This window comes from Rhinopithecus bieti, unplaced genomic scaffold (genome assembly GCF_001698545.2).
Source record: "Rhinopithecus bieti isolate Rb0 unplaced genomic scaffold, ASM169854v2 scaffold_1468, whole genome shotgun sequence".
Taxonomy (NCBI): domain Eukaryota; kingdom Metazoa; phylum Chordata; class Mammalia; order Primates; family Cercopithecidae; genus Rhinopithecus; species Rhinopithecus bieti.
In genome coordinates, this window is record NW_016803561.1 from 614,234 (window position 1) to 638,867 (window position 24,634).

The 24,634-nt window shown below is 33.6% G+C and overlaps 1 protein-coding gene across 1 annotated transcript in view; it reads left to right on the forward strand.

Annotated features, from left to right (window-relative positions):
* LOC108539741 (protein eyes shut homolog) overlaps positions 1-24,634 on the forward strand; it is a gene marked incomplete at both ends in the record, with an annotated part of 872,682 nt that overhangs the window by 608,921 nt on the left and 239,127 nt on the right. The window contains 3 exon segments of the mRNA XM_017888636.1: positions 14,946-15,117; positions 16,054-16,132; positions 24,277-24,476. Of these exon segments, the coding sequence (XP_017744125.1) occupies positions 14,946-15,117; positions 16,054-16,132; positions 24,277-24,476 (451 nt within the window).

Here is a 24,634-nt window from a genome sequence, read left to right on the forward strand (position 1 = left end):
TAAATAAATAAATAAATAAATAAATAAATAAATAAATAAAACCATACATGTGCAAGATAGAAAATGGAAATTGCAGAAAACAAAAAAAGTAAAGATTACAAAATGCCTACCACAAAAAGTGAACAATAACAATTGTATAGTGCTATAACATGTTAAAGATGGATTTATTATTAGTTTTATGCAGTTCATAGGATTTGATCACATGAATTCTTATTTAGTAACAGTGTGTTCTGGAAATCCCCCATGCCATTCATTAAATTTCCACAGCATTTTTATAATAATGGCCAAACTTTTCATCAAGAGGATATACTATAATTAATGAGTCTCTAGTTTATACATTTATATATTTTCCAATTTCTCACTTTTTTTAAACCACTGAAATAATCATCTTTTTAAGCACATTTCTAAAGTGAGATTTCACAGAAATCTGTGAAATTTTTATTATATTTGTCTTTTATCATATTTGAAGAGATTATTTACAGCATTTCCCTAAATTGCTCTCTAAATTATGACATTTTCTACATTTTGACAAGTTTTTACAAATTTTAGACCAATCGAGATTGTAAGCATGTGCTCATTTGACTGCATGGTCATCACTACTGGATATTGCTATTTTAATAGAAATTTTAATGATTTTTTAATTAAAATATTGTAAAAATTATGCTTCACTGTTTTAATATGCATGTTACTGCCTGCTAGTGAGGTAAACACTAGTGAGCTAAAATACTCATTTGAAATGAAAATTTTGCCTAGAAGAAATATTTCCCTGCATAAATTGTCTACAGAGATAACCCCCAAAAATATATGTGTGTGTATGTATAAAGATCTTCATTATTTATATTGGTGAAATGTTGAAATAAATGACCATTATTTTGATAATAGTTAAATAGATTATTGTATACATTCTTCATGGAAGAATACATTGCCATATATTTATAGTGTATGTACATACATAAAATAAATCATAATATTTATGATACATATTCCTCATAGAAAAATGTATATATTTTGCAATAATTGAAATGGTATGACTGAAGACCATGTCACCAAATGAAAAAAAAAATGACACGTTATAATTAAGTATTTATATTTTACATTGAGAAAGTGCCAACGTATGTATGTATGTATGGAGGCATATGGAAAAAATTAAAACATAAAATATTACAATTATGAGATTTGAGAGGTTATTTTGTTTGCTTTTATTTTCTCAACTTAAAACATTTTAATATATTTTACAATAAAATGGAGGAAGGGGAGGCATTTGACCATTAGCCCAAAAGAAGTAGAGATGTCTTTTATACATCACTTATTTTTATTGCTATTATCATCATCATAATTTAGGTCTTACCGATTCACAGCTGAACTGATAATACTCCCACATTACTTCACTCATTGTCTCTAGCCTTGGCACATAGTTTTCAATGTTGTTTCATTCTATTTTTATAGAATAAAATTTAAATTTGTTATAATATATACACAATTGATTCAAATGTTTAGCAGTGAATACTCTCATAATTGACTCTCTGTGTCAAAACCCAGATCTATTAACCCAGTTAACAATAGCTTGATCTTCAAGAGGTTGTATATTATCCTGTGGCCATCTTTGCTATGTAAAATAAGGACACAACTGGTATCTAAGTCTGGTGCCATGCTTTCATCACCAGTGCTTATCTAGTACATAAGATTCAGTGAGTGTTGATAATAAAATAATTTTATTGTCATCTTGTAATTAAAATCTTGCCCCAAGTTTTTTTTTTTCTCAGCCACATTATGCTAATTAGTGACTGTATTATTCTATAACATTGTGAGGAATTGTCTGCTACACACACATGCAGACACACACTACATACTTTCTCCTGTAATTTCAACAGCTCCCTCAACAACAACCTCTATTGCCTTTCTCCATCCGTATTATGCACATGTTTCTAGTTCTCTAATACTCTGCTCAACCCCAAATTAATACTTAGGAATGTACCTATCCAGTGGTGTGATGGGGAAAGCTAATAGTGCTCATGAGAGCTGAATATTAATTTTTATAAACTTTGTGAGTTTGTAGACATAATTTTGGGACATTGAAATAAAAAAATATGGGAGTACTGCATCAGGGAATTAAACTATGTTATAAATACGCACTTGCTTCCTGATTTTTTTTCTTCCAGGAGCCAGTTAAACATTTACTAGTACGAAACTATAACTTTACATCTTTAAACTTCTTTGACTTCTGCATAACACACATTGGGCTACTCATTTTAAATCAGAAGATGTTACTTCAAAACTTATTTTCGCTATTATTTGATATTGGACTGTCTCTCAGTAGTACAACCGTCAGTTTGCCTTATCTATTTCCTGTGGTTAACATCAAGTTAAGAGGTTGGTTTTTGCATAAATCAAATTAGCAACTAAGAATTGTGTTTGTTAATCAAAACACACAGTATAGAAAGTCCTGTAATTATCACTTAACATTTTATTTCAACTGGTCTTTAAAATTAAATATTATAGAAATTTATTATTTTTAAAATGACACTCTAGAAACAATATTCTTTTATCAAAGTATGAATTAGGTGCAGCTTATAAGCCATTGTCTATACCTTTGAATAAGTAAAATGTTATGCTATTGATTTAAGGATTAAAGCAAGCACCTCCAATAAGATGTTTTCTTAATTTTGGAAAATTAAATCTCAAATTAACTAGGTCATTGGATATTTTTAATCATGAATTTTACTTCTCTGACAAAATTAACTTAGTCTTTAAAGTGTGCTTCCTACTTAAGTAAATTATGGAATTAGTCATATGGAGAAGAGTTGAAATTATATTAATTTCAAAATTTTCCATTTTTCATGCAGCTCTGAATTAAAAATAAGATCGACTAGAAATGAATTTACTATGAAGTTAATATGTTTAAAGTGTAACCTCTTTACATAGAAGGGATTGTTCTAACATATCGTGCCTTATTTTATATTTGTAATCCTGAGTGTTTTTTAAATTAAAGAATACTTCCAAAATTGTATAAGTTTCAGATCGCTTCTTGGTTCTAATAAAGACCATTTATTTTCTGCTCTGAGTGTTCTGGCTCACAGCTTGGTCTCAGTGACTGCTAGGTCTGCTTTGTTTTCTCAAAGGGTTTTTCTTGAATGTGTTCGATTGACTCATTGAACCTAAATCAATCTTTATGTCAGAATGTGGCTGTGCCTAACCTGGAGGGGATAAACAAAATCCTTAAATTTCATCAAGACCCTGGTTTGGAACCCAGTCAAATGAAGAATTAAAATTAGAGTTTTTCGTTGATCTCCGGTTACTTGGTAGAGTTGTCAGAAATAAGAGAAACATACATTGTAAAATGTCCCAAATTTTGTTCAAAGCCCCAGGATTCTGTAAAAGTGATTCCATTTGTTATCTTCTAATAACATAATTTTAGGCCATTCAATGTTACTTTTTTTTTTTAATTATAAAAGAAAGATTTCAGTGCTTATGATGTATTCTCCTTAGGTAGAAGTATAATTTTAACAAATAATGGCAATTAAAGGCTATTTCATTTCTAATTGTTATAAAATACAAAAAATTACAAGCTACTTTGATTCAAAAAATTTAAACATGAGCTCACTGATATGAGAAACATTTTTATTGTTATATTCATCTTCAGAGGTAATAATAAAATTATGTAATGATTGTTTTGACCTATGTATAACCTCATGTTCCTATGCCTCACTTGATGACTCATACAGTCTGGATAGTCGCAGAAGAAATGTTGGGGCTGCTAAGAAGGGTGAGCAACAGCAACATCCAATGGCTAGTTACAGAACATTTCAATATTTTTACACTAGTCATGCCGGTATATCCCACTGATTATTAGCCTTCTTTATATGAAGCAAAATTGTCCTAAAATTCACATTTTAAGCATGATTAAAATGTTTTTCTAGCTACACACAGGTTACCTACAACGAAATATTTTTATGAAATCATTATTCATTTAAAGAATCGTTTTGATGGCAAGCTGATTTTTAATCTTATTCAGTGTAGTCCTACTGAAATGCTTTACCATGTAACGATTGTGATGTACATATAAGTGAAATGGTATTGTGGTATTGAAGTATAACAAATAAGGTATGCATACTCAGAAATAGTTATATGCATCAATGTTTATATGTAATAAGCCATAAAATTAATCCTAATGATCTCAATTCTCATTCTTATGAGTTGGAATGGGGAATGTGGCAGGGTCTACTGTTGGGGCTCAATGATGCACATAAGAATATTTAAGGCACTCATTCAGACAAGCTTAGAGCAATTGTCTCTAAATAGTGTCCTTTGAAATATTTTGATTGCAATAACTTTGTGTAGACACATTTAATCCTCACATTAGCCCTATGAGATAGAAATCATTATAGTATATATGGTTAATAAGACTTCATTTGTAGCTTCGTGAGATACAATGGATATCCAAAAACGCTACACACATTTAATATATGCATCTCGACTAATTTTGACATATGTATATATCCATGATACTATTACCAAAATCAAGATAATAAACATATTCATCACCTTCTAAAATTTTCTTTTCTTTGAGACGGAGTCTCGCTCTGTCGCCCAGGCTGGAGTGCAGTGGCCGGATCTCAGCTCACTGCAAGCTCCGCCTCCTGGGTTTACACCATTCTCTCGCCTCAGCCTCCCGAGTAGCTGGGACTACAGGCGCCCGCCACCTCGCCCCGCTAATTTTTTGTAGCTTTTTTTTTTTTTTTTTTTTTTTTTTTAGTAGAGATGGGGTTTCACCGTGTTAGCCAGGATGGTCTCGATCTCCTGACCTTGTGATCTGCCCGTCTCGGCCTCCCAAAGTGCTGGGATTGGCCGGGCGCGGTGGCTCAAGCCTGTAATCCCACCTTCTAAAATTTTCTAATATTCTTTGTGTGTGTGTGTGTGTGTGTTTGTGGTAAGAACATTTAACATGCAACCTATCCTAATATTCTAAAGTAAACAATACTATATTGGTAACTATAGGTACTATACTTAATAGCTTCTCTCTAGAAATTATTCATCTTGCATAAATGAAATGTTATGCCCATTGAACAACTACCCATTTTCTCCCACTCCCACACTCTAGAAACCACCATTCTATTCTGTGTCTATACATTTGATGACTAGATACCTCATACAAATAGAATCATGCAGAGTTTATTTTAATCATAACAGAACCTAGGAACTAAACAGTACTTTAAATAATGAGCTATTTTCTGCATTATATTAGCAAGGGTTAGAATCATTTGTTTGAAGTAAAATTTCCTGATTGTATTAGTATTTATGTTAGTTGATAAATTATAGCCATGTACATGCATATGAATATGTGAAGTTCATAAGTTTTGATAATATTTTAACATGTTAATCAGAGTTAATACACAGGGTCCTCAAGTAATAAGTAATTATTCATTAGAACAGAAGTCATACTCATCTATAAACTGTTACTTCTATTGTCTAATATCTTTCATTTTTAATCAGTCCTCATATGCCTGTTTGTACTTAGATATATTCTGCATATCTTCACCTTGAACAACTTCTCACTTTCCAAAGCTCTCAACATAGTTGCCTAATTAAACACGTGCCTCATTTCACATAGCTCTCTTGACTCACTCATTTAGAGTGATCTAAAAACAATGAGTAACTAATATTAATCAGAATATTGTTTTTGCTTGTCTTAGCAATTTTGTGAAGGATATTTTGAATGTCTTCTTTAAAAGTTTTTTATAATGACATAGTAATTGTTTTTATGACTTTTACAGTAAACTGTGAAGTCTTGTAACATCTGGCCACATTCCTGTGGTAACAAAGTCTAGGAGAGAAGACTTCATTTAATTGTGAATTGCTCCTGTTCTTTTCATAAATGATGTAGGAAAGTATAAGGAGAAATAAGATTTAAATGAACATCATTATCATCATCATTTTATCATCAAATATTTATTGATACTTGTCCTTTTCAAACCTTTAAGGACTACCGTAATGAATTTTAAAAGCCTCTGTCCAAACCTGGGATATTTATAGACAGGAAAATAAAGCGTGAGTAAAAGTTCCTTGGAGAGCTTTTGAAAACAGATATAATATTCTAATAAATTCTTTCCAAACAATGGGAATATTAGCAAATGATTGTCAATCAAATGCCAAATCTGTGCTGGTTTAATCCAGTACTTGATATATACTGCCAATATATTTATTAATGATATACATTTTCCTAGTAACTACTTCATACACTTTCAATATTTTTTTAAGTTTTTTGAAAAAAATATTTTAAAAGTGTTCCTATGGAAAAGATTAATTTCCAGGGAACTTTTTCATAGGTTAGGCTTCCTAAGAAAGAGACTGAAATTTACATGTAGGTGGGTTATCAGTGACTACTTTCAACAGTAATGCCTGTGAGGGTAAAGAGAAGTAGGACTGGGAAAGCAAGATGGTGAGCTAAGTTGTAGTTATAACAGAAGCCTCAGTTGACCCCTCCAGGAATTATGAAATGGGGATGGCCCCTTCATAGTTGATCCATACTGAGTCGCCTTCACTCATTGCACAGCAGAGGGGAGGCCTAAACTTGGGCAAGGCAGACCCCTTTGGCCCTGTGATGTTCAATTCCTGGGGGAAAATTTCACTCTGAATTTGGTAGGAAACTCCTCTACCTGTGGAGGTTCTGCTGCTACTGTTCTGAATGGGGACGTGGAATGCTCATTACTTTATCTACTGTAGTCAACCCTTTGTGCTGCTCAGATCTGCCTGCTTTCTAAAATAAGTACACCTAATCTCGAAACAGATACCCAAAATTCTAATTTGCCTCTTCCTGGGTAAATGGACAAGATCACTTTCAGGGATTACTGGGAAGAACTCCAGTTTCTTTCACCAAAGTTGACCTTGGTACTAAGCTTCTGATACTTCTCTTTCTCCTCTCCTGTGCAAATTATATTACCCTCATCTTTGGATAGAAAATATGCTGGCCTACTGGATTACCCGATGAATTAATCTAGAAACTCATGCCTGAGAGTTGATCTCCTAGTAAGGCTGTGACTTTTTTGTTTGTTCATGAATGACAATGAAGACTCTGCTCAGTAGATCACCTTAATGCCACATATTTTTATCCTTGTCCCTACTTTATAACAGCATCCTACTTCCCCCTTCCACATTATCAGCAGCACTTACCCTTGTATCTTAGTCCATTGGAGCTTCTATCACAAAATCCCATAGGCTGGGTAACTTATAAATAACAGAAATTTATTTCTTATAGGTCTAGAGGCTGAGAAGTCCAAGATCGAGGTGGCAACAGATTTGGTGTCCAGTGAAGGTCATTTTCTGGTACATAGATTGTACCTTCTAGCCATGTTCTCACATGGGGGAAGTTTCCTCGGGCCTATTCTATAAGGGCACTAATTCCATTGATGAGGCCTGTGCCCTTATGACCTAATCACTTTAGGGATGAGGATTTCAACATGTGAATTTGGAGGGATCACAAACATTTCAGTCCCTATCATAATAAGAAACTTCTTTCCTTGACTGATAGTTTCTTAGCACAAAGAGCCTATAACAACCATACATTTCAAAAAGGAATTCTAGTGGTATTCTCTAGCACAAGGATCTCTCCCCTGGTAATCAGTGCCTCTAGTTTAGTGGAGCCTATATTTTCAGGAATGCAAAGCACAAATTTCTCAATTGTTCACAAAGAAGGATGTCACATGATCCACTCACTTTTACCCCCTGTTTCCCAATTCCATATATTATATCTATTGGGAACAAAGCATCATATAATGATTATTGATGTAGAGTGCATACTGCATTCTGTAAGATGGTATTCCATCCCCAAAATCTCTCATCTCCAAACTGGCATCTCAGTTACACCTAGTAGTTTTTGGTTGATGTGCTACATCATAAAACCAACAGATCCATTGTTATCTGATTGCTACCATGTTTTGCTGTAAAGTAGCTTCCTTGGTCCAATGAGATTTTATGAGAGCTCTCATATTGATGGATCAACATTACATAAGCCCTTGAGTAGTAATGCTGGCCAAACACCTATTGGCAGAAGAAATAAGAAAGGCTGACCATTAAGTGTGTAGTGGCTGTGCTCTCTGTTCCTGGAAGATTGGATATCTGAGGGAAGCCACTCAAGCTACTCTGTTCATGCCTGTTGTACCACTATTGTGGTGGTTGATGCCAGAGAAGGACAGATGTTGAGTTCTGGCTGAGTTCTTTCTGTATGGTTATTTAATGCCTCTTCTTCATTAACATGCATTGCAGAGAACTTCACACTTCATACCCACTCCTATTAGTCCAGTATATGCCTCTTTCTCATATTTCCCTGACCCAGATGGTCTCATATTTTACCTTCCAGTCCAGCCATGTCATTTGCCACTACCTAAAACTCCATGCGTATTCTTATCTTGGGCTATTTCCACCCGAAGATTATGACCACGTCATGTGACTGAAGATCTGCCCATCAGAAGGATTTCCCTTTTGCTTTATCTTCTTAGGCAACCTCTTAATAAGACTTTAAGGAAGCAGCAGTCTGTTTCCAGTTTATACCCATATGCCAAGTCAACCCGTCCATAAACCAAGCTCAGACTTTTTATTTTTCCTTCAGATGGCCACCAGGGAGGCCCATACAGAAATAGTATGAACTTAGGATGAGTTTCTTTTGTGACAGAAGTACATAACTTAAGAGTGCAACTATCTGTGATCTGTGGCATATTCATACACAATTCCTGATGTTCTACCTACTGTAGGTTGCTACTGGCCTTGCCAAATGTGTTGGAAGTCCTGTACTCATGGATACTTGATGTCTCATGGTCAGATGTTTCATCTTAACCACTTACCCAGACTTATGCCAGAAACAATTTCTGAATTTCAGGATAATTCTCTGCTACATATGTCTTAGTTTTGGTCTAGAGTCTCGGTCTATGATTCTTCCTCTGGCACTACTATAAATAGTATGCATCATATTTTCCACTACATATATCTTTAATACCATAGACTAGGCTTCTAAGATATATGGGCCAAACAGCAAAATAGCTTGTACACTGTCTGAAACTGCTACAGAGTTCCATTAATTAGTAAAATTCATGTCCATTATCTCTTTAAATATTTATCCTATTATACTATCTCTCCCTTTTACTTTAGGGATTCCAGTTGCAAGTCAGTTAGAACCTTCAATATTATTCTACATCTCTTAGAAGCTCTTTTCTGTTTTCTTAATCTTTTCACCTCCAACGGTTTCCTTTTGCTTAATTTATACTTCCTTATCTTCAAGTTCATTGGTTCTTTCCTATGTCCAGTCCACTGATAAGCTCATTAAATTAATTCTTCATCTTGTAACTATTATTTTCCCAGCATTTAAATTTGAATATTTTTATAGTTTCCATCTCTTTTGATATTCCTCATTGAATCAGTCATCTGTCCACCTTTTATGATATATTTTAACATATCAATCATTTTTTAAATAGATATTTTAAATTCCTTCTCTGATCATTTTAATCTCTCTGTCAACTTTATCGTTATTCTATCCACTTTTTGTTGTTTCTGGATTTTTTTGTACATCTCATAACTTTTGATTGACATACCTTTAAACACTAAGGTTGCATGTTTGCTTAGTTTATTTCTCATAGAATAGCATTTGCTGGACTGCCTATCTGGAAATCTTTTATATGACAGTTAAAATTGTTTGTTTTTAATTTAAATATTGTTCATAATAAGAAACCTTTACAAAACTCTCATTTTGCTTTTGGAGCTCTTATGATATTTTTTAATTTTGTAATTCAAAAAGTTTAGAAATATGAATTTGAATTTTTAAAGTCATTGATTCTTAAGTCCATAAATTATGCAATTATCATATGCCTGTATTAACTTGATTATGTCCTTTGTAAATATCATGCCGTTATGTAAATTTTAGTCATTTTCAAAATGTTATCACAATTTGAATGTATTCAGTAGTAGTTAAGCAGACTATTTTGATCATTTACTACATGAAAAGTTTTGTATTTGGCATTTTCATGAAGTAAAAATAAATAGGTATGATCCCTGGCTCAAATAACTAGTAATGAAGTTTTGAAGATAAGACAATAATTCAAATAAATAAACTCCAAGGAGACTCTGATAAATGATATTAGCTGATATGCATTGGGAGACATCGAAAGGAATATTTAAAATTAACTAGAATTTTGTAGGACCTCAAATAAAAAAACAGATTGCAAACAGAGATGTGGAAATGACATTTCAGGCAGAACTATCAGGAGCTAACACGGATATGAGAAAATATAGAGAATGTTTAATTTTAAGCCAGTTTGATAAAAAAGCAGGGGTCCTTAGCTATGATTTACCATCATCTAGAGAGATTTTTTAAAATATAGCTTTTCAGTCCTGTTTCTCAGCGATTCAGATTTGAGATTTTGTATTTTTAAAAACTCCACAGTTGATTGTATTATTCAATCAGGTTTATAAACCAGGAGATGAGAGTAGTTGATAATATCAGTCAGAGCAGCGACAAGTAAGGAAAGATTGGAACAGAGAATTTGGTTTTAGGCGAGGGAGACTACATTTATTTCTGGGGGCAATGGAGAGTTCATAAAGGATGTTTCAAGGTTCTCATATGTGAAATGAAAAAAAATAAGAATCAGGACAGTGATTTTGAAAAACTTGTCTGAATATGTAACGCTGACCAATGGGAAGAAGTTGGGTAAAAAGGGAATGAAGAGAAAGTAAGGAAAAAAAAAAAAACACAGTCTGAAAAAAGACAACTGATTGACATATATATATATGTATATATGTGTATAATCATATATATGAATATATATAATTTCTATTATAATATTGTTGATGCATGAAAATATTTTGCTGATCAAACCTGTCAGTTTATGAACTTAAATGGCTTGATTCCAAAAGGATTGTGTAATTTCCAATGTGAAAATATTCACTCTGGAGGCAATGTTGAGACGGACTAGTAAAGAGGATTTTCACATAAGTGGGATCATAGAAAAAACCTCAAATATCACAGGTAACCTTCCACTCTGCTTAAAAAAAGAATTGCCTGCTTTATGAATGAAATCAAAAACTTTAAAACCACAAACTGAAAATTATTTCAAACATAGACTATTGTTGTAGCTCCAAAGCAGGCAGGCGGGTAGGTGGAAAGAACAATATGTTAGACATAACAAAATAAAAAAAAGAAAAAAAATGTATCATGGCTCTTTTGTCAAATGTAATGAAATCATTAGATTTTGTGAAAATCATCTGCTATGCTGTGATGGAGGTGACAGTGATGAATGCCAGGTCAAGGGAACTATGCAAGGAGTCTAGAACTGTGACTAACACATAAATATGCATTAGATAAATTAATGACTAGTAAGAAATACCTGGTATATGAAGCAATGTAGGCAAAAAACTGAGACTGACACTTCAGCCAAGGCTTTGATCATGTCTAATAAATACTATTTTTTTAGATGTGCTATGTCAAAGCATTGTTATCCTATGAAGATAAACAATTTTGTTGTAATAATAATCAGGTAGCATATGTATTGTTTTATATATATATATGCATAATTATGAACATCTCGCTACTATGCTACAGTAGAGATATTTTTATTCATAGTTTACAGATGAATAACTTAGAGTTTGGATAGGTTGGTAATTATTTGTGGGAGATCATTGTGAACCAAATTCCAAGACCCTCCACAACTGTGTGTCTTTTTTCACACATGAACATGTCTTTGTTTGAAGGTGGGAAAAAGCAGGGGTCCCATTAAATATTTCCCGTTCGCTGCACACTCTTTTTGTTATGCGCCTCAGAGGCATCACCATCACCTCATTGGATTCTGACTCTCACTTTTGAAAGGACTAACAGTTTCCCCAGATTCTCAAGAACTGCTTTGTTTGTGGTTGAGAAGAGGCTGGGATTTCTGAGAAAATAACAGAAATCTGTAAAACAAAATACAAAAGCATGCACACATAAACCCATACACACATATATGACAAGGATTTATTTTTTAACAAATATTTGACTGTATGCAGTTTGAATGAGACAGACAAAATCTATGCCTCTATGAAGCTAAGCTTGTCATGGAGAAAGACAGACAAAATGAAAAATAATATGAATAAATCTTATGGAATGCTAGAAGGAGATTACTTGTTATAGGAGGAAAACATAAAATGGGATAATAGCGATTGTGGATTAAGACAAAAATGAATTTTGTATCGTGTGGTTGAATAGTCCTCATTGAGATAGTGACATTTGAGTAAAAACCTGAAGAAGATGTAGATTGTGAAATATTTGGAAGAGATTTCTTGGGAAGGGAATAAAAGTGCAAAGGTCTTATAAGAACAGCATGCCTAAAACTTTTGAGAAAACATAAAGAGATCAATGTAAGTAAAGTGGACTAGTCAAGGGTGAGATTAAAATAAGATGAAGTTAGAAAGGTAAAGAGGACTTTGATATGTATGAATCTGAAGGACTATAATGTTAAAAATGAGAATGGTTTATAGAGACCAAAATGTTCACGTTGGCTAGTTATTCCATTCTTATCCTCTTTGGAGGCTACTTAGAAAGTCAAATTATAACCACAATTTTAATTAATGAATAAAACATTAGGAACAAAAGATCCTAATATAATCTTGATGATGCTATCTCTAGCTAAATTGAGACATGTTTGCCTTTTATGGAGAGAACATTTCAACAACAGAGTGGAGTGTCTTTTGTCAAATCTCCTCATCTCCCAACATTGCTGGATGCATCCTGTCCCAAACTCTTTTAACACTTTCTGTCTCTGCCCCCACACTTTTGTTATAAATTGACCATCTATCTTTTTTTAACTGAAAATTTCAGCACTGACTCTGCCAACACTCTACATAGTGATACAGAGACTTTTCACTTATCTTCCTAATTGGAATGGTGGTGTCTTTGGAACTGCCCAAATCACTAATTAAATATAATGTGGTTGTGATATTTTTATCAAGAACCTGAAAGTAATAAAATGTTAAACATGTATCAGACCTTGGCTAGGTTGTTTTTGGTGCATGCCTATACTCTATCATCCCAATAAACCTATGATGTACCAATAAGTAACTCATTTACAAGTGGGAAACTTGATTGATTATGCTTGTACTAAATTTTATTGTTACAAATATCTGCCCTTTCCTGGGGGAGAAACATTCTTTCCCATTCCATTTCTGTTGGACTTAGTCGTATAACTTGATTTGTAGGTGAAAGACTTAAGAGTCACCTATATTTTATGTCATATGACCAAGCCCAACATGAAAGAGAAGTATCTTTTTTCCTCTTAAACACAGATGTCAATGTCCCAGATAGAGCATGATTCATTAACATTGGTCTCAACGTGAAGTTGATGTAAAGAGGATCGGTAACTCACTCTAATAATGGAGAGTGAGTGGGAAATAAAACTGTGTTATGAACCTCTGAAATTAGTGTGTCTGGCACATAGTAAGATCCCCACGTCAGCTATTTTCATTGTCTTCTTCATCATAAGAAGCTTATTACTTATCTCTTTTTACAACTAGGTATTATGTATTGGCTACAAGAACCATGTTTTCCAAATGGTATCTACGGTATTACTCAGCATAGCAACTTATGCACATAACAGAGTAGCTGCAGGGTAGGTAATTTAAAGTAATGATCAGAAGCACAAGTCACAGGAAACATGATTTAAATTCTGGTTTGCTGTTATGGCTTGTGTGGCCTGGAAGTTTTACTTACACTCTGAATACTCACCAGTGAGTTAAGGTTAATGAGATCTGCTTATTGGTTTGATGAGCATTTGCTAAGATAATGTGCAGGAAGCCTTAAGGGCAGGGCACACCAATAAGTGCTCAATCAATGCTAGTTTTTATTAGTAGACGCTTGCTAGTAATGGATATAATGGGCAAATAAATTATTCTAACAATTCTACAATGGTTCTGTGCTCTTTCCAGATATTTCAAACATACGAAACACAATCTTGCTTTCTATTAAGCTCTGCTTATGTTATTATCTAGATGTTTTCTATCTGTAAATTGTTGCCTCCCTAACAACGTTTTTGGGTTAACAGGAAGTTTATTTTTTGGTTTGGTACCTCTAGCTGAGCATAGAGGTGGTTCCTGGTAGGTCCTTAAAAATATTCGCTACTTGGCCTTTGAAAATCCCAGGTATTTAGTCAAACTTAGATTTCATTTAGAAATCTCAGAGAGCCCATTAATGGATTCACTAAAGCCAAATTTAGAAAACTTCAAACTCGGCCGGGCGCGGTGGCTCAAGCCTGTAATCCCAGCACTTTGGGAGGCCGAGACGGGCGGATCACGAGGTCAGGAGATCGAGACCATCCTGGCTAACACAGTGAAACCCCATCTCTACTAAAAAAAAAAATGCAAAAAACTAGCCGGGCGAGGTGGCGGGTGCCTGTAGTCCCAGCTACTTGGGAGGCTGAGGCAGGAGAATGGAGTAAACCTGGGAGGCAGAGCTTGCAGTAAGCTGAGATCCAGCCACTGCACTCCAGCCTGGGCGACAGAGCGAGACTCCGTCTCAACAACAAAAGAAAAAAAAAAAAAGAAGAAAAGAAAACTTCAAACTTATTCTTAATTCTTGTAGGTAATAAATGTTTGACTCTCAAACACCATTACAAAAAAAAATTATAAATTAGTATTCACAGTGACAACTTGATATAATTCATTACTTCACTAATATTCTCAACAAACATTACAATAAAAACAATCTCTTCAGTATATTAAGCTTGTGCTTTGTTTTTGTCATTCACATTAAATTAGTAATCTGGATGTTCACAGACCTAATATATTCAACCTTGGAAAATGTTTTATTTTGCTACCAAATATCAAGTTATCATTATAGCAAGAAGTCTTTGTTTCTTGGGGATGTTTACCATAATGAACAAACTTGTGAGTTTTGTATTTAAATGGTTCCATGTTTTGCCTTGTCTGTTCCCACACAGGCATCAATTGTGAAATAAATCTAGATGAATGCCTATCAGAGCCCTGTCTCCATGATGGAGTTTGTATTGATGGTATCAATCATTATACCTGTGACTGCAAGAGTGGGTTTTTTGGAACACACTGTGAAACAAATGCAAATGATTGCCTTTCAAATCCTTGTCTACATGGAAGGTAGCTATTTTTATTTTTTTTTGATTATTAGCTTTATGAAAGTATATTTAACACAATATTTAAGGCTTATTGTCAAGGGAAAGTTGATAAAGATAATTTTAATTATGCTGTTTCATAAAACAAGAGCTAAGTACATTTAATATGACAGATGTTGCCAGTTTTAGCTAATGCAATGTACTGATACATTATCTCTGCCCTTCTTTTATTTCTGTTCATTAGCATAAATTAATTTTCTATAAATGTGGATTAATTAGACTTTAATATACTTAAAGGTAACTGCTCATGTTAATAGAGCTAGCAGGTAAGATGATGAGACATTCTATCATTTGCTCTATGGAGAGAGAATACCATACACTTGGTGTTTAAAATGTTCCTAAATAAACTGGTTCTTTCATCCCTATGTGTATGAAAAGTATTTTATGACTCTATGAATCTGTGTAATAACTCCTCTGATCATGGATAAAATATTGGTTAATACACATCTAGAGTGAAGGTATTTCTAGGAGATGCAGGTGGCAAAGAAGAATATATCACAGATGAACCATGCTGCTTGCTTCTGCGTTACTTTTCTTTTCTAATCCTGCCACCTACTTTGTAAGCAGGGAAGGGAGAAAGAAGGTTGGCAGCTCATTGCAATGCAGCCTGGCCATAGCTAACTTCAGTTTCTCACATAAGCCCTAGACATACTTTTTATCTTTTAAAACTGTTCGTTCTTTTCATTGCCATGGGGAAAATGGCAAAAATGAAAATTGATCCACTTTTCAGTCCAGTCACCTTCAAGGATAAGAAACCCAGGAATAAACTCTGCTTTGTATTGCTCATGGGAGTGCTTTTTTCACCTGAACTAGGAAAGAAAAGTTTAAATGGTGAAACTCCCTTGAAGTTATGCTTTAACATCTACTTATTTGAAAATTTAATTCTAATTCTGTGTTTCAGGTGCACAGAACTTAGTAATGAATATCCATGTTCATGTGATGCAGATGGGACTAGCATACAATGTAAGAACAAAATTAATGTAAGTCTTATAATTGTATTAAAGTTATATGACAAAAAAATTTTAATTTAAAAGAAAAATCAAATTGCTTGCTGTAGGTTTCGAAGTCATTTCTTTCACAGTTGTTGATGATTTTACGTTCTCTCATCTTTCTTCTGTGTAATTCTTTGGCTGCTCCAAACAAAACTACAAATCATGGCTTTTTTTTTTTCCCCACCTTTTCCTTCTTTGTCTTTTGTTGTTACAAAATTCCACAATTCCCCTCCCTCCCGCCGACTGCCCCACCAAACTAAATCCTAGAAGTATCCATTATCAACAGTTGCTCAGATGGCTTAAATTTTACCATCTGCCTCGTCCTCTCTGGTCTTAGGAGACAGAGGTATCTGTGGATATGTAGGAATGACATAGGATTCAATTAATTTAGATATCACAAGGAGAATATAAATACTGGATGTATATATCAAGAAGTGGGCAACACCTTTATTATTCTCAAGATATGTCTTTCAATCTTCAGGAGTCTCATGTGGTGTGATTGACATATGGTATTTTATATGGGATGCCTCATTTGTTGAGAAATGTTGGTTGACTGAAGATTGTGACCGTTCTTGGTAGATGAGAATCTTGTGAGCCTTTTGGAATCCTCAGGAGTTCTTCCAAATCATTTTTGATTGACAATAACATAGTAAAGGGAGGAAGCATACAAACTAAAAGCTTTTGTCATTGTGAAACCATGGGTATTTTATTACACTCTTTGTGTCTCTCTCCCTAGTCAGTAAAGCATAGCTATACTAGTTCTGACATCACAGGGTCATGTGTGAGAATGCTCATGAAACACAGTAGCTATTCAGTAAGTGGCCCTTTCAGAGACGGGTGATGGAGTAGTTAAATGAGAAACAGGATTGAAACTCTGTGTTGCTACTTACCTACTGTGTGTTCTCAAATTACATTTATTTTAAAATTATGTTTTGACTATTCAATAAAGTAATCACAGTAACTACCTCAGGTTATTGCAAGAATTAAATGAGGTAATGCATGTAAAACAATTAGCACATTTTCTGACACAGTTTTAAAAAGCATAATTATCTGTTGATATTGTGTTTATTTTGTTCTGGATTGTGAAAGCCATTCTTGATGTGGAAAAGGAAATGTAATAAATCAATTCCCTGGTAGAGAATGAATGAACCATACGTCCTGTTTGCATTACCACGAATATTGCCTGAAGTAATCACTAACACCATATTTCTTGATAGTACAAATATCATATTCTTTGTTTTGAATTAAAATATCAGTAAATAGACATTGTTGACATATGTATGTATGTATGCATATACCATATGCATACATACATGCATACATATACCATATGCATACATACATACATATACAGCCAATATTATGAGAGCAATTGTTAAAATTCTACTTAAGTGCTTCTAGATTTTTTCCTAATATTGTTATTTTAGCATAAGAGCAAATTCATTATACTCAATGATATTTTTGTCTTAGAAGTATATATTAGAAATATTCCATTAAAATGCAGAGTCCTGCTTCATTCTTTTTAATAGCTATAAAGTATTCCAAATAAACATTGAAGACCATGTTTACCTGATGAGAGTACAAGCACACCGGCTTACCTATATCCTATTAAATGAAATCACTTTTTACAAAGTGTTGACTAACTTCATGAGGAAAATACAGTTTGTCATTATTTTAATTTACATTTTCCTAGGTTACTATCAAGATTGAACACCTTTCTATACTATTTTTTGCCATTTGTAGTTCTTTCTGCCTTGCCTACTTATAGCCCTTTTTCTTTTTGCTTACTTGCCCTTTACTTTTGATTTGTATATATTATTTTAAATTATAGATAAAACCTACTAGGTTCTGAAAAAATGCAAATCTTTTATAAAGTCGGGACATCCTTACTTTATACAGCTTTTGAATTGTGAGAGTTTCATATTTGTCTTTACCTTTTTCTTCCTAAATGGGCTTTGCCACTCTCCAAAGAAATCCTTCGAACTGTAATATCTTAAATATATTTTTATATTCTCATTAACTACAATTATAGAATTCATGATACTTTTAGTGCTTTAACTCATAGTGAATATGTTATGATTGATAAAAACTAGAAATCTAACTTAATGGTTTCTTTTAAGCATAATGATTTTTTCCAAGAAATTTTATCAAAGGATCTCTTAATTCTTTCTCGATTTGGAATGCTTTGCTTTTCATATAGTAGACTTCTATATATAGGTTAGTTTTTGGACTATTCTGTTTCTTTACTTTTTATCTCATTTGTACTAGTACCATCTAGAATAATTATTATAGCTTAATAATTTTTTAAAAATTTTGTCATGTTCCACCAATGCATTAAGTGTACTCTACATGTAATTTTGCTCATTCTGTAAATCTTAGATATTGAATGTCTATAAGAAATTGAGATATAATAATCATTAGATATACTTCCTACTTCACCAGCTCCACATAGAAAGTGATCTACATCTCTCTCTCTAATGCTGTATCTCTGTCTTACTTACTAGCTGACCTATTTATTTTAACTTTCTCTATGGTACAATACTTAGATAACACACTCTGAAGGAGATTCATGAACTGTTTTTCAAGGCTAAAGACGCAAGAGAAATGGAGAAAGATAGGCAGTACTAACTGAAAAGTGCACTTGAGTCAATATAGGGCAAGGTGTTATATGTGAAGTTCTTTAGGAATGGAAAAAATATAGTTTATGTTAGGGCTGGATGGGCAACAACACAAGCAAAATTGCTGTGATGGTTAATATTGAGTGTCAACTTCATTGGACAGAAGGATGCAAAGTATTATTCCCGAGTGTGTCTGTGAGAGTGTTGCCAAAGGAGATTAATATTTGAGTCTGTGAACTGGGAAAGACAGACCCACCCTCAATTTGAGTGGGCACAATCTTATCAGCTGCCAGCTAGGCTAGAATAAAGCAGGCAGAAGAATGTGGAAGAACTAGACTGGCTGAGTCTTCCAGCCTCCGTTTTTGTCCCATGCTGGATGCTTCCTACCCTCAAACATTTGACTCTGAGTTCTTCAGCTTTTGGGCCCTTGTACTTCCACCAATGGTTTGTCAGGGGCTTTCGGGTCTTCAGCCACAGATGGAAGGCTGCTCTGTCAGCTTCCCTATTTTTAAGGTTTTGGGACTCAGACTGGCTTCCTTGCTCCTCACCTTGCAGACGGCCTATTGTGGGACTTCACCTTGTGATAGTGTGAGTCAGTACTCCTTAATAAACTCCCTTTCATATATACATCTATCCTATTCATCCTGTTTCTCTAGAGAAACCTAAAGCACTTTGTTTTGTTTTTTGTCCAAGTGACAATTAGAGGGAAGCTTTAAAAATTATAATTAATGCTGGAGAAAAGCAAACGCATGCCTGGGGAGAGAACATATGCCACGACTAGTGAAATAAAATGTAATTTAAGTTCTGGATGTGCACACACAAACAGAAAAGAAAAGTGAGAAGGGCAGCATAGAAAGCAGATATTTTTCTTTCGAGTTTGATAAGACTTCCTCATGCACCGTGTGTATGTACATGGAAGCAGTATTATTTTTAAGATATCAAATTATAAATATGTTATGAACTAAAATGGAAAAAAACTAACTGCAGAATTTAAAATATCATGACTTTCTTAGATGAAGTAGAAATAAAAGAATGTATGCTTTAACTCCTAGTGAATATATTGTTATGAGCAGACTTAATATAAAGTAAGGACTCATGTAAGTTCTCTAAATAAAAGGAAAGAATTAAAGAACTGTGTATAAATAGCAAAGACATGGAATCAACATAAGTGACCATCAGTGGTGGATTGGATAAAAAAAATATGGTATATATACACCATGGAAAACTACAGAGTGATAAAAAAATAATCATGTCCTTCACAGCAACATGGATGCAGCTGGAGGCCATAAAACTAAAGTAATTAATGTAGGAACAGAAAAAAGAAAATACCATATATTCTCACTTATAAGTGGGAGCTAAACATTCAACAACTGTGGAGATAAACATGGGAATAATAGACACTGTGGACTAGAAGAAGGTAGAGGAAAGGAGAGGAGAGTGGTTCAAAAAAATGACCTATTGTTTACTATGCTCACTACCTAAGTGCAATACACCCATGTAACAAGGCTGCACATGCGTCTCCTGCATGTAAAAAACTGAGTACGCACACATGAGTGCATGTATTTGTGTTTCTCTGAGTGTGAACTGTAATTTATGAGCTTTTAATTTAATATAACTTACATTTTGTCTGCCATGTGTATCATGTATGTTTTTCTATTTTTTGTTATTCTTTCACTAGTACATAGTGGATTCTGGCATTCAGAAAATTATTTTCATCTATCCAAATTTACTTTATTACAGAACTCTAAAGGTTCTGTGATTTTTGACAGGTTTAAAAGGGACTTATTTAACAAGTTTTCTCATTCTTTTATTTGAAATTAAATGATTGAACCATCAGAATGCTTTCCAGGAGAGGGTTTGAGTTTTGAGTTTGAGTTCATCCCCCTCAACAAATGTTTAGCTTTTTCCTACAAATTATTTTAGAGAATATCACTATCCTTTAATTAGAAACAAATCCTTAAAATAAACAAGATCTTGCAAAATGAGAACATTCAATACACACACACAGAGTACCTTGCTTTTTCACTTAATCAACCACAGATTATTCTAATTATAGTATATATTATAAATATATATTATATTATGTGTACTATAAATAATATATTCTTGATACTACCATATATTCTACTTTCTTCTTATTAGTATTCTATTGTGTGGAAGTACCATATTCAATCAGTACCCTTTTTTGGATATTTAAGACAGTTTATTGCTCTTAAAATTCTTTCTGTGTTTTAGGTGCAGAAGTTTGAGTTCATTCTATGCTGTTTTATAGCAGAAAATAATCAGCACTAATTTTAAGACCCCCTCTTGCGCATTCGTTTGTGTGTGCCCTACCGTACTTGTGTGTTTATTAGAAATATTTTCTTATGTATTTGTTCTGGCAAAATGTGAATATTACTTCTTGGTATATGCATCCTTTGTTTAAATAAATGCCACGATGCTCTCTAGGTATTTGTCCTCTAGCTCTTCCACTATTTGCCCTCCTCCCTAAATCTTGAATCTCTAAGTTAGGGTAAGCCTATGAATACTCATGCAAAAGTGAGTCCAAACCTGGATCAGAAGAGTAAAACAAGTAGGGGTAAGAGAAGTTGCATTTACTTTTCCAGCCTCTTTTGACTACCAGCAGCAACCACGTGTCACTTACAATGCTACAGATTCCATAGTTACATCTAATTGACGTGTTCTCAGTCTTTTGGATTGCCCAACCCTGCAGCTTGCAAAGTAAAAACCCACAGAATTAATGAGATTTTGAATATACACATTTAAAAACACTTGACTACACTAGCAGTTTTTATTCAGAACTGGACAAAGTTCACGGGATTCTGTGAAGGTTAACCCCCCCTTTGCAGAGGGAATGGTAGGGACTTAGTAAGTACCTTGTTCTGTTCCCACTCTTAAAATAGTGGTTCTCTCTGTATCTGTTTTCCTTTCTCCAAGATCTTAATTGAGAAAAGTGTTCCGCTACCCAAAACACCAATGCTAAAAAATAAAACGTGATGCCATGAGAGAAGTGTTATGCTAAAGATGACACTGGGTAACTTCCTTTTCTAGGAAGTTCAGAGATCACAGGACAACCCTGTGGATCTAAACCACATCCCTCAGAAAGAACACAACTATCTGAGTCAGTGAGATAACTGTCACATTTACTAGCCCAGTTAGTACTTTGCCCTAAGAATTTCACAATGAATATATCACTGCCCTGTTCCTTTCATGCTCCTGTGCATTTCCTGGCATAATATTTTCAGTACAAGTTGAATGAATATATCACTGGGGTCAAGCTCAGTTGTCTAGATTGCCCTGGTCTGCAGGATTCCTCCCGGCTTCCATCTCTTTCTCTAAATACTCAACCTTTTATATATTTTATTTTCTGAAATTACTTTAGTGAACTCTTTGGGAAAGCACTTTATTATATTAAATAGAATATAGCAAAGCAATATAAATGATGATGAACAAAAGGAAAGGCATCCTTTTAAATTTTTAAACCAGGAAAGATCAAGAACTTTAAATGACAATTTGATTTCTTCTAAAAAGAAATTGCCTTTGTATTTCCCATTAAGCTTTCTAATTAATTTAGTAAAAGATTCTTGAAACCCTGGAGACAGAACTTTTGGCAGTCTAAAAACTATCCCTGTCTTCCCATGGTAGATACAATTCAATTAGTTTATGTAATGTTTTCTAATAAGTCATTCCATACATATCTAGAAATAGAGCTAAGGGAGAAACATGTTTCCACGACACTCCCTGTGGAATTCTGCTTTTCTATTCCATAAATAAAAATGCAATACCTACAGGATAGTCTACTATGTGCCCTTGGTTTTTCTTAACAAGTTCACATTTTAAGCAAAAGTGGAACAAATATCATAGCATTTGTTTACAAAAACATACTTAGTTCTATCACTTGTGGGGGGTGGGGGTGTACAAGATTACTATCTAAGTTCCAGGCATGACTGGAATATTATACTGAGGTGCACAATTCATTTCTAATTGAAGATGACACTAATTAATCTCTCAGATTATTTTTAACATCATCTAATTTTCCAGTGGATAAATGATATTAATGCAATGGCTCCCATAATAGTCTTGTCAGTATGAGTTTCTGTTGTTAACACTTTTTAAAAGTCACTAAATATTTGTAAGCATAGGTGTCAATTAATGAATAATAATTCTAGAAAATTATCACTTTTCAAGGTAAAATGCTGAGGAAGTATCTTATGTTTGCATGTGCAATTATCCTTGAGAATGTAAGAACTCAAGACCTAGAGTGCAAAATGATTCAAGTTAGTTTAGGTTCATTAAGATATCTTTAGATAACTCATTGAAAATAATCAGTTTTACCAATGATGTCATAACTTTCCATAAATTATTTCTCAGAATTATGGGTGCAAATCTTTTCAGTTTACATTATGAAAAATAATGTTATACCATGTTTGTGGTATTATGACATGTGTTTTCTACAATGTGTGTGTGTGTGTGTGTGTGTGTGTGTATATATATATATACACACCCTAAACTGTAAACTTAAAAGCATATGGTATGATATGGTAGAAGCTAAATATGCAGAGAAACATATTTCTTGTTCAAATTAAGTGCCAAAAGATTGAAATAGAGGCTGACTGAGCCTTTGGCCTTCAGAGTGGAGAAGAAAGAAAGATAATATTTACTGATCACATATGATGTTTAAGACGCAGTGCCATTATTTTATTTAAGTCTCATAGCACCCCATATGAGGTGGGTGATATTATTGCCATTTTGCGCATCAATGTAGTTACAATAAATAAAATACCATTTGTTGAATAAGTAAGTAAAACTATGAGAAATTTTAAAATATTTTTTAAGCATAAAAAGTAATAGGTATTATCCAGAATCTTCTAACTCTACAAGACATTTGCACTTCTGCAGCTATAGGTGTCAGTAATGCTGGACATACATTTGGACAAATGCGTGGGAAAAAGTAGGTAATTAAAAGATTATGACTGGATTCAAACTTCAGCTATTACAAGAGATTTAGGTATTTTACATGGACATAAATCCATTGTGAAGTGTTTGTTCTAAGTATGTGATCAAGCCCAGAAATCCTTTGAAATTTCATGGAAATACTATTAATCATTACCCTAGGAGAGCAGAGTTGAACTGGGGCTGTTTGGGGAAAACTCAGAGGTATGATAGACACTAAGGGCTAGTGAATTCTGTTATTATCTGCAGAGGAAATTTGCTTTAGCACCATTATTGGGGGCAGGGACAGTTCTCTGACATGGTACATGTTTTTATAAAGATTAATAATGATTTTTTTCTTGGTAAATCAGCAATAGAATATTTGACAGAGTCTTTCTGGTAATAAAAGGTAAAAAAATAAAACCCACTATTATAAACATATATTTCAATTAACAGAGGAAGGAAATGTCAAACAAACTTGCACATCAGTTTTTTAGATTACATTTAAATAAAAATATAATTTTATTAAAATGGTCAGCCTTATACTAATAATCAAATTTGATTATCTATTTCTTAATCTAGTACTGCACATCCATGCCTTGTATGAATGAAGGCTTCTGTCAGAAGTCAGCACATGGATTTATTTGCATTTGCCCACGTGGATACACTGGGGCATACTGTGAAAAAAGCATTGATAATTGTGCTGAGCCTGAACTTAATTCAGTCATCTGTCTTAATGGAGGGATTTGTGTTGATGGCCCTGGACACACTTTTGACTGCAGGTCAGTATTTATTTACCCACAAGTAAGTAAATATATATTTAGGAGTGCTTATAAACATCCCACTAGTAATGCACTCTGCAATATAAATACTAAGTTTTCAAGTAAGATTTTATCTCATATATATATATATATATATATATATATATACATATGCACAA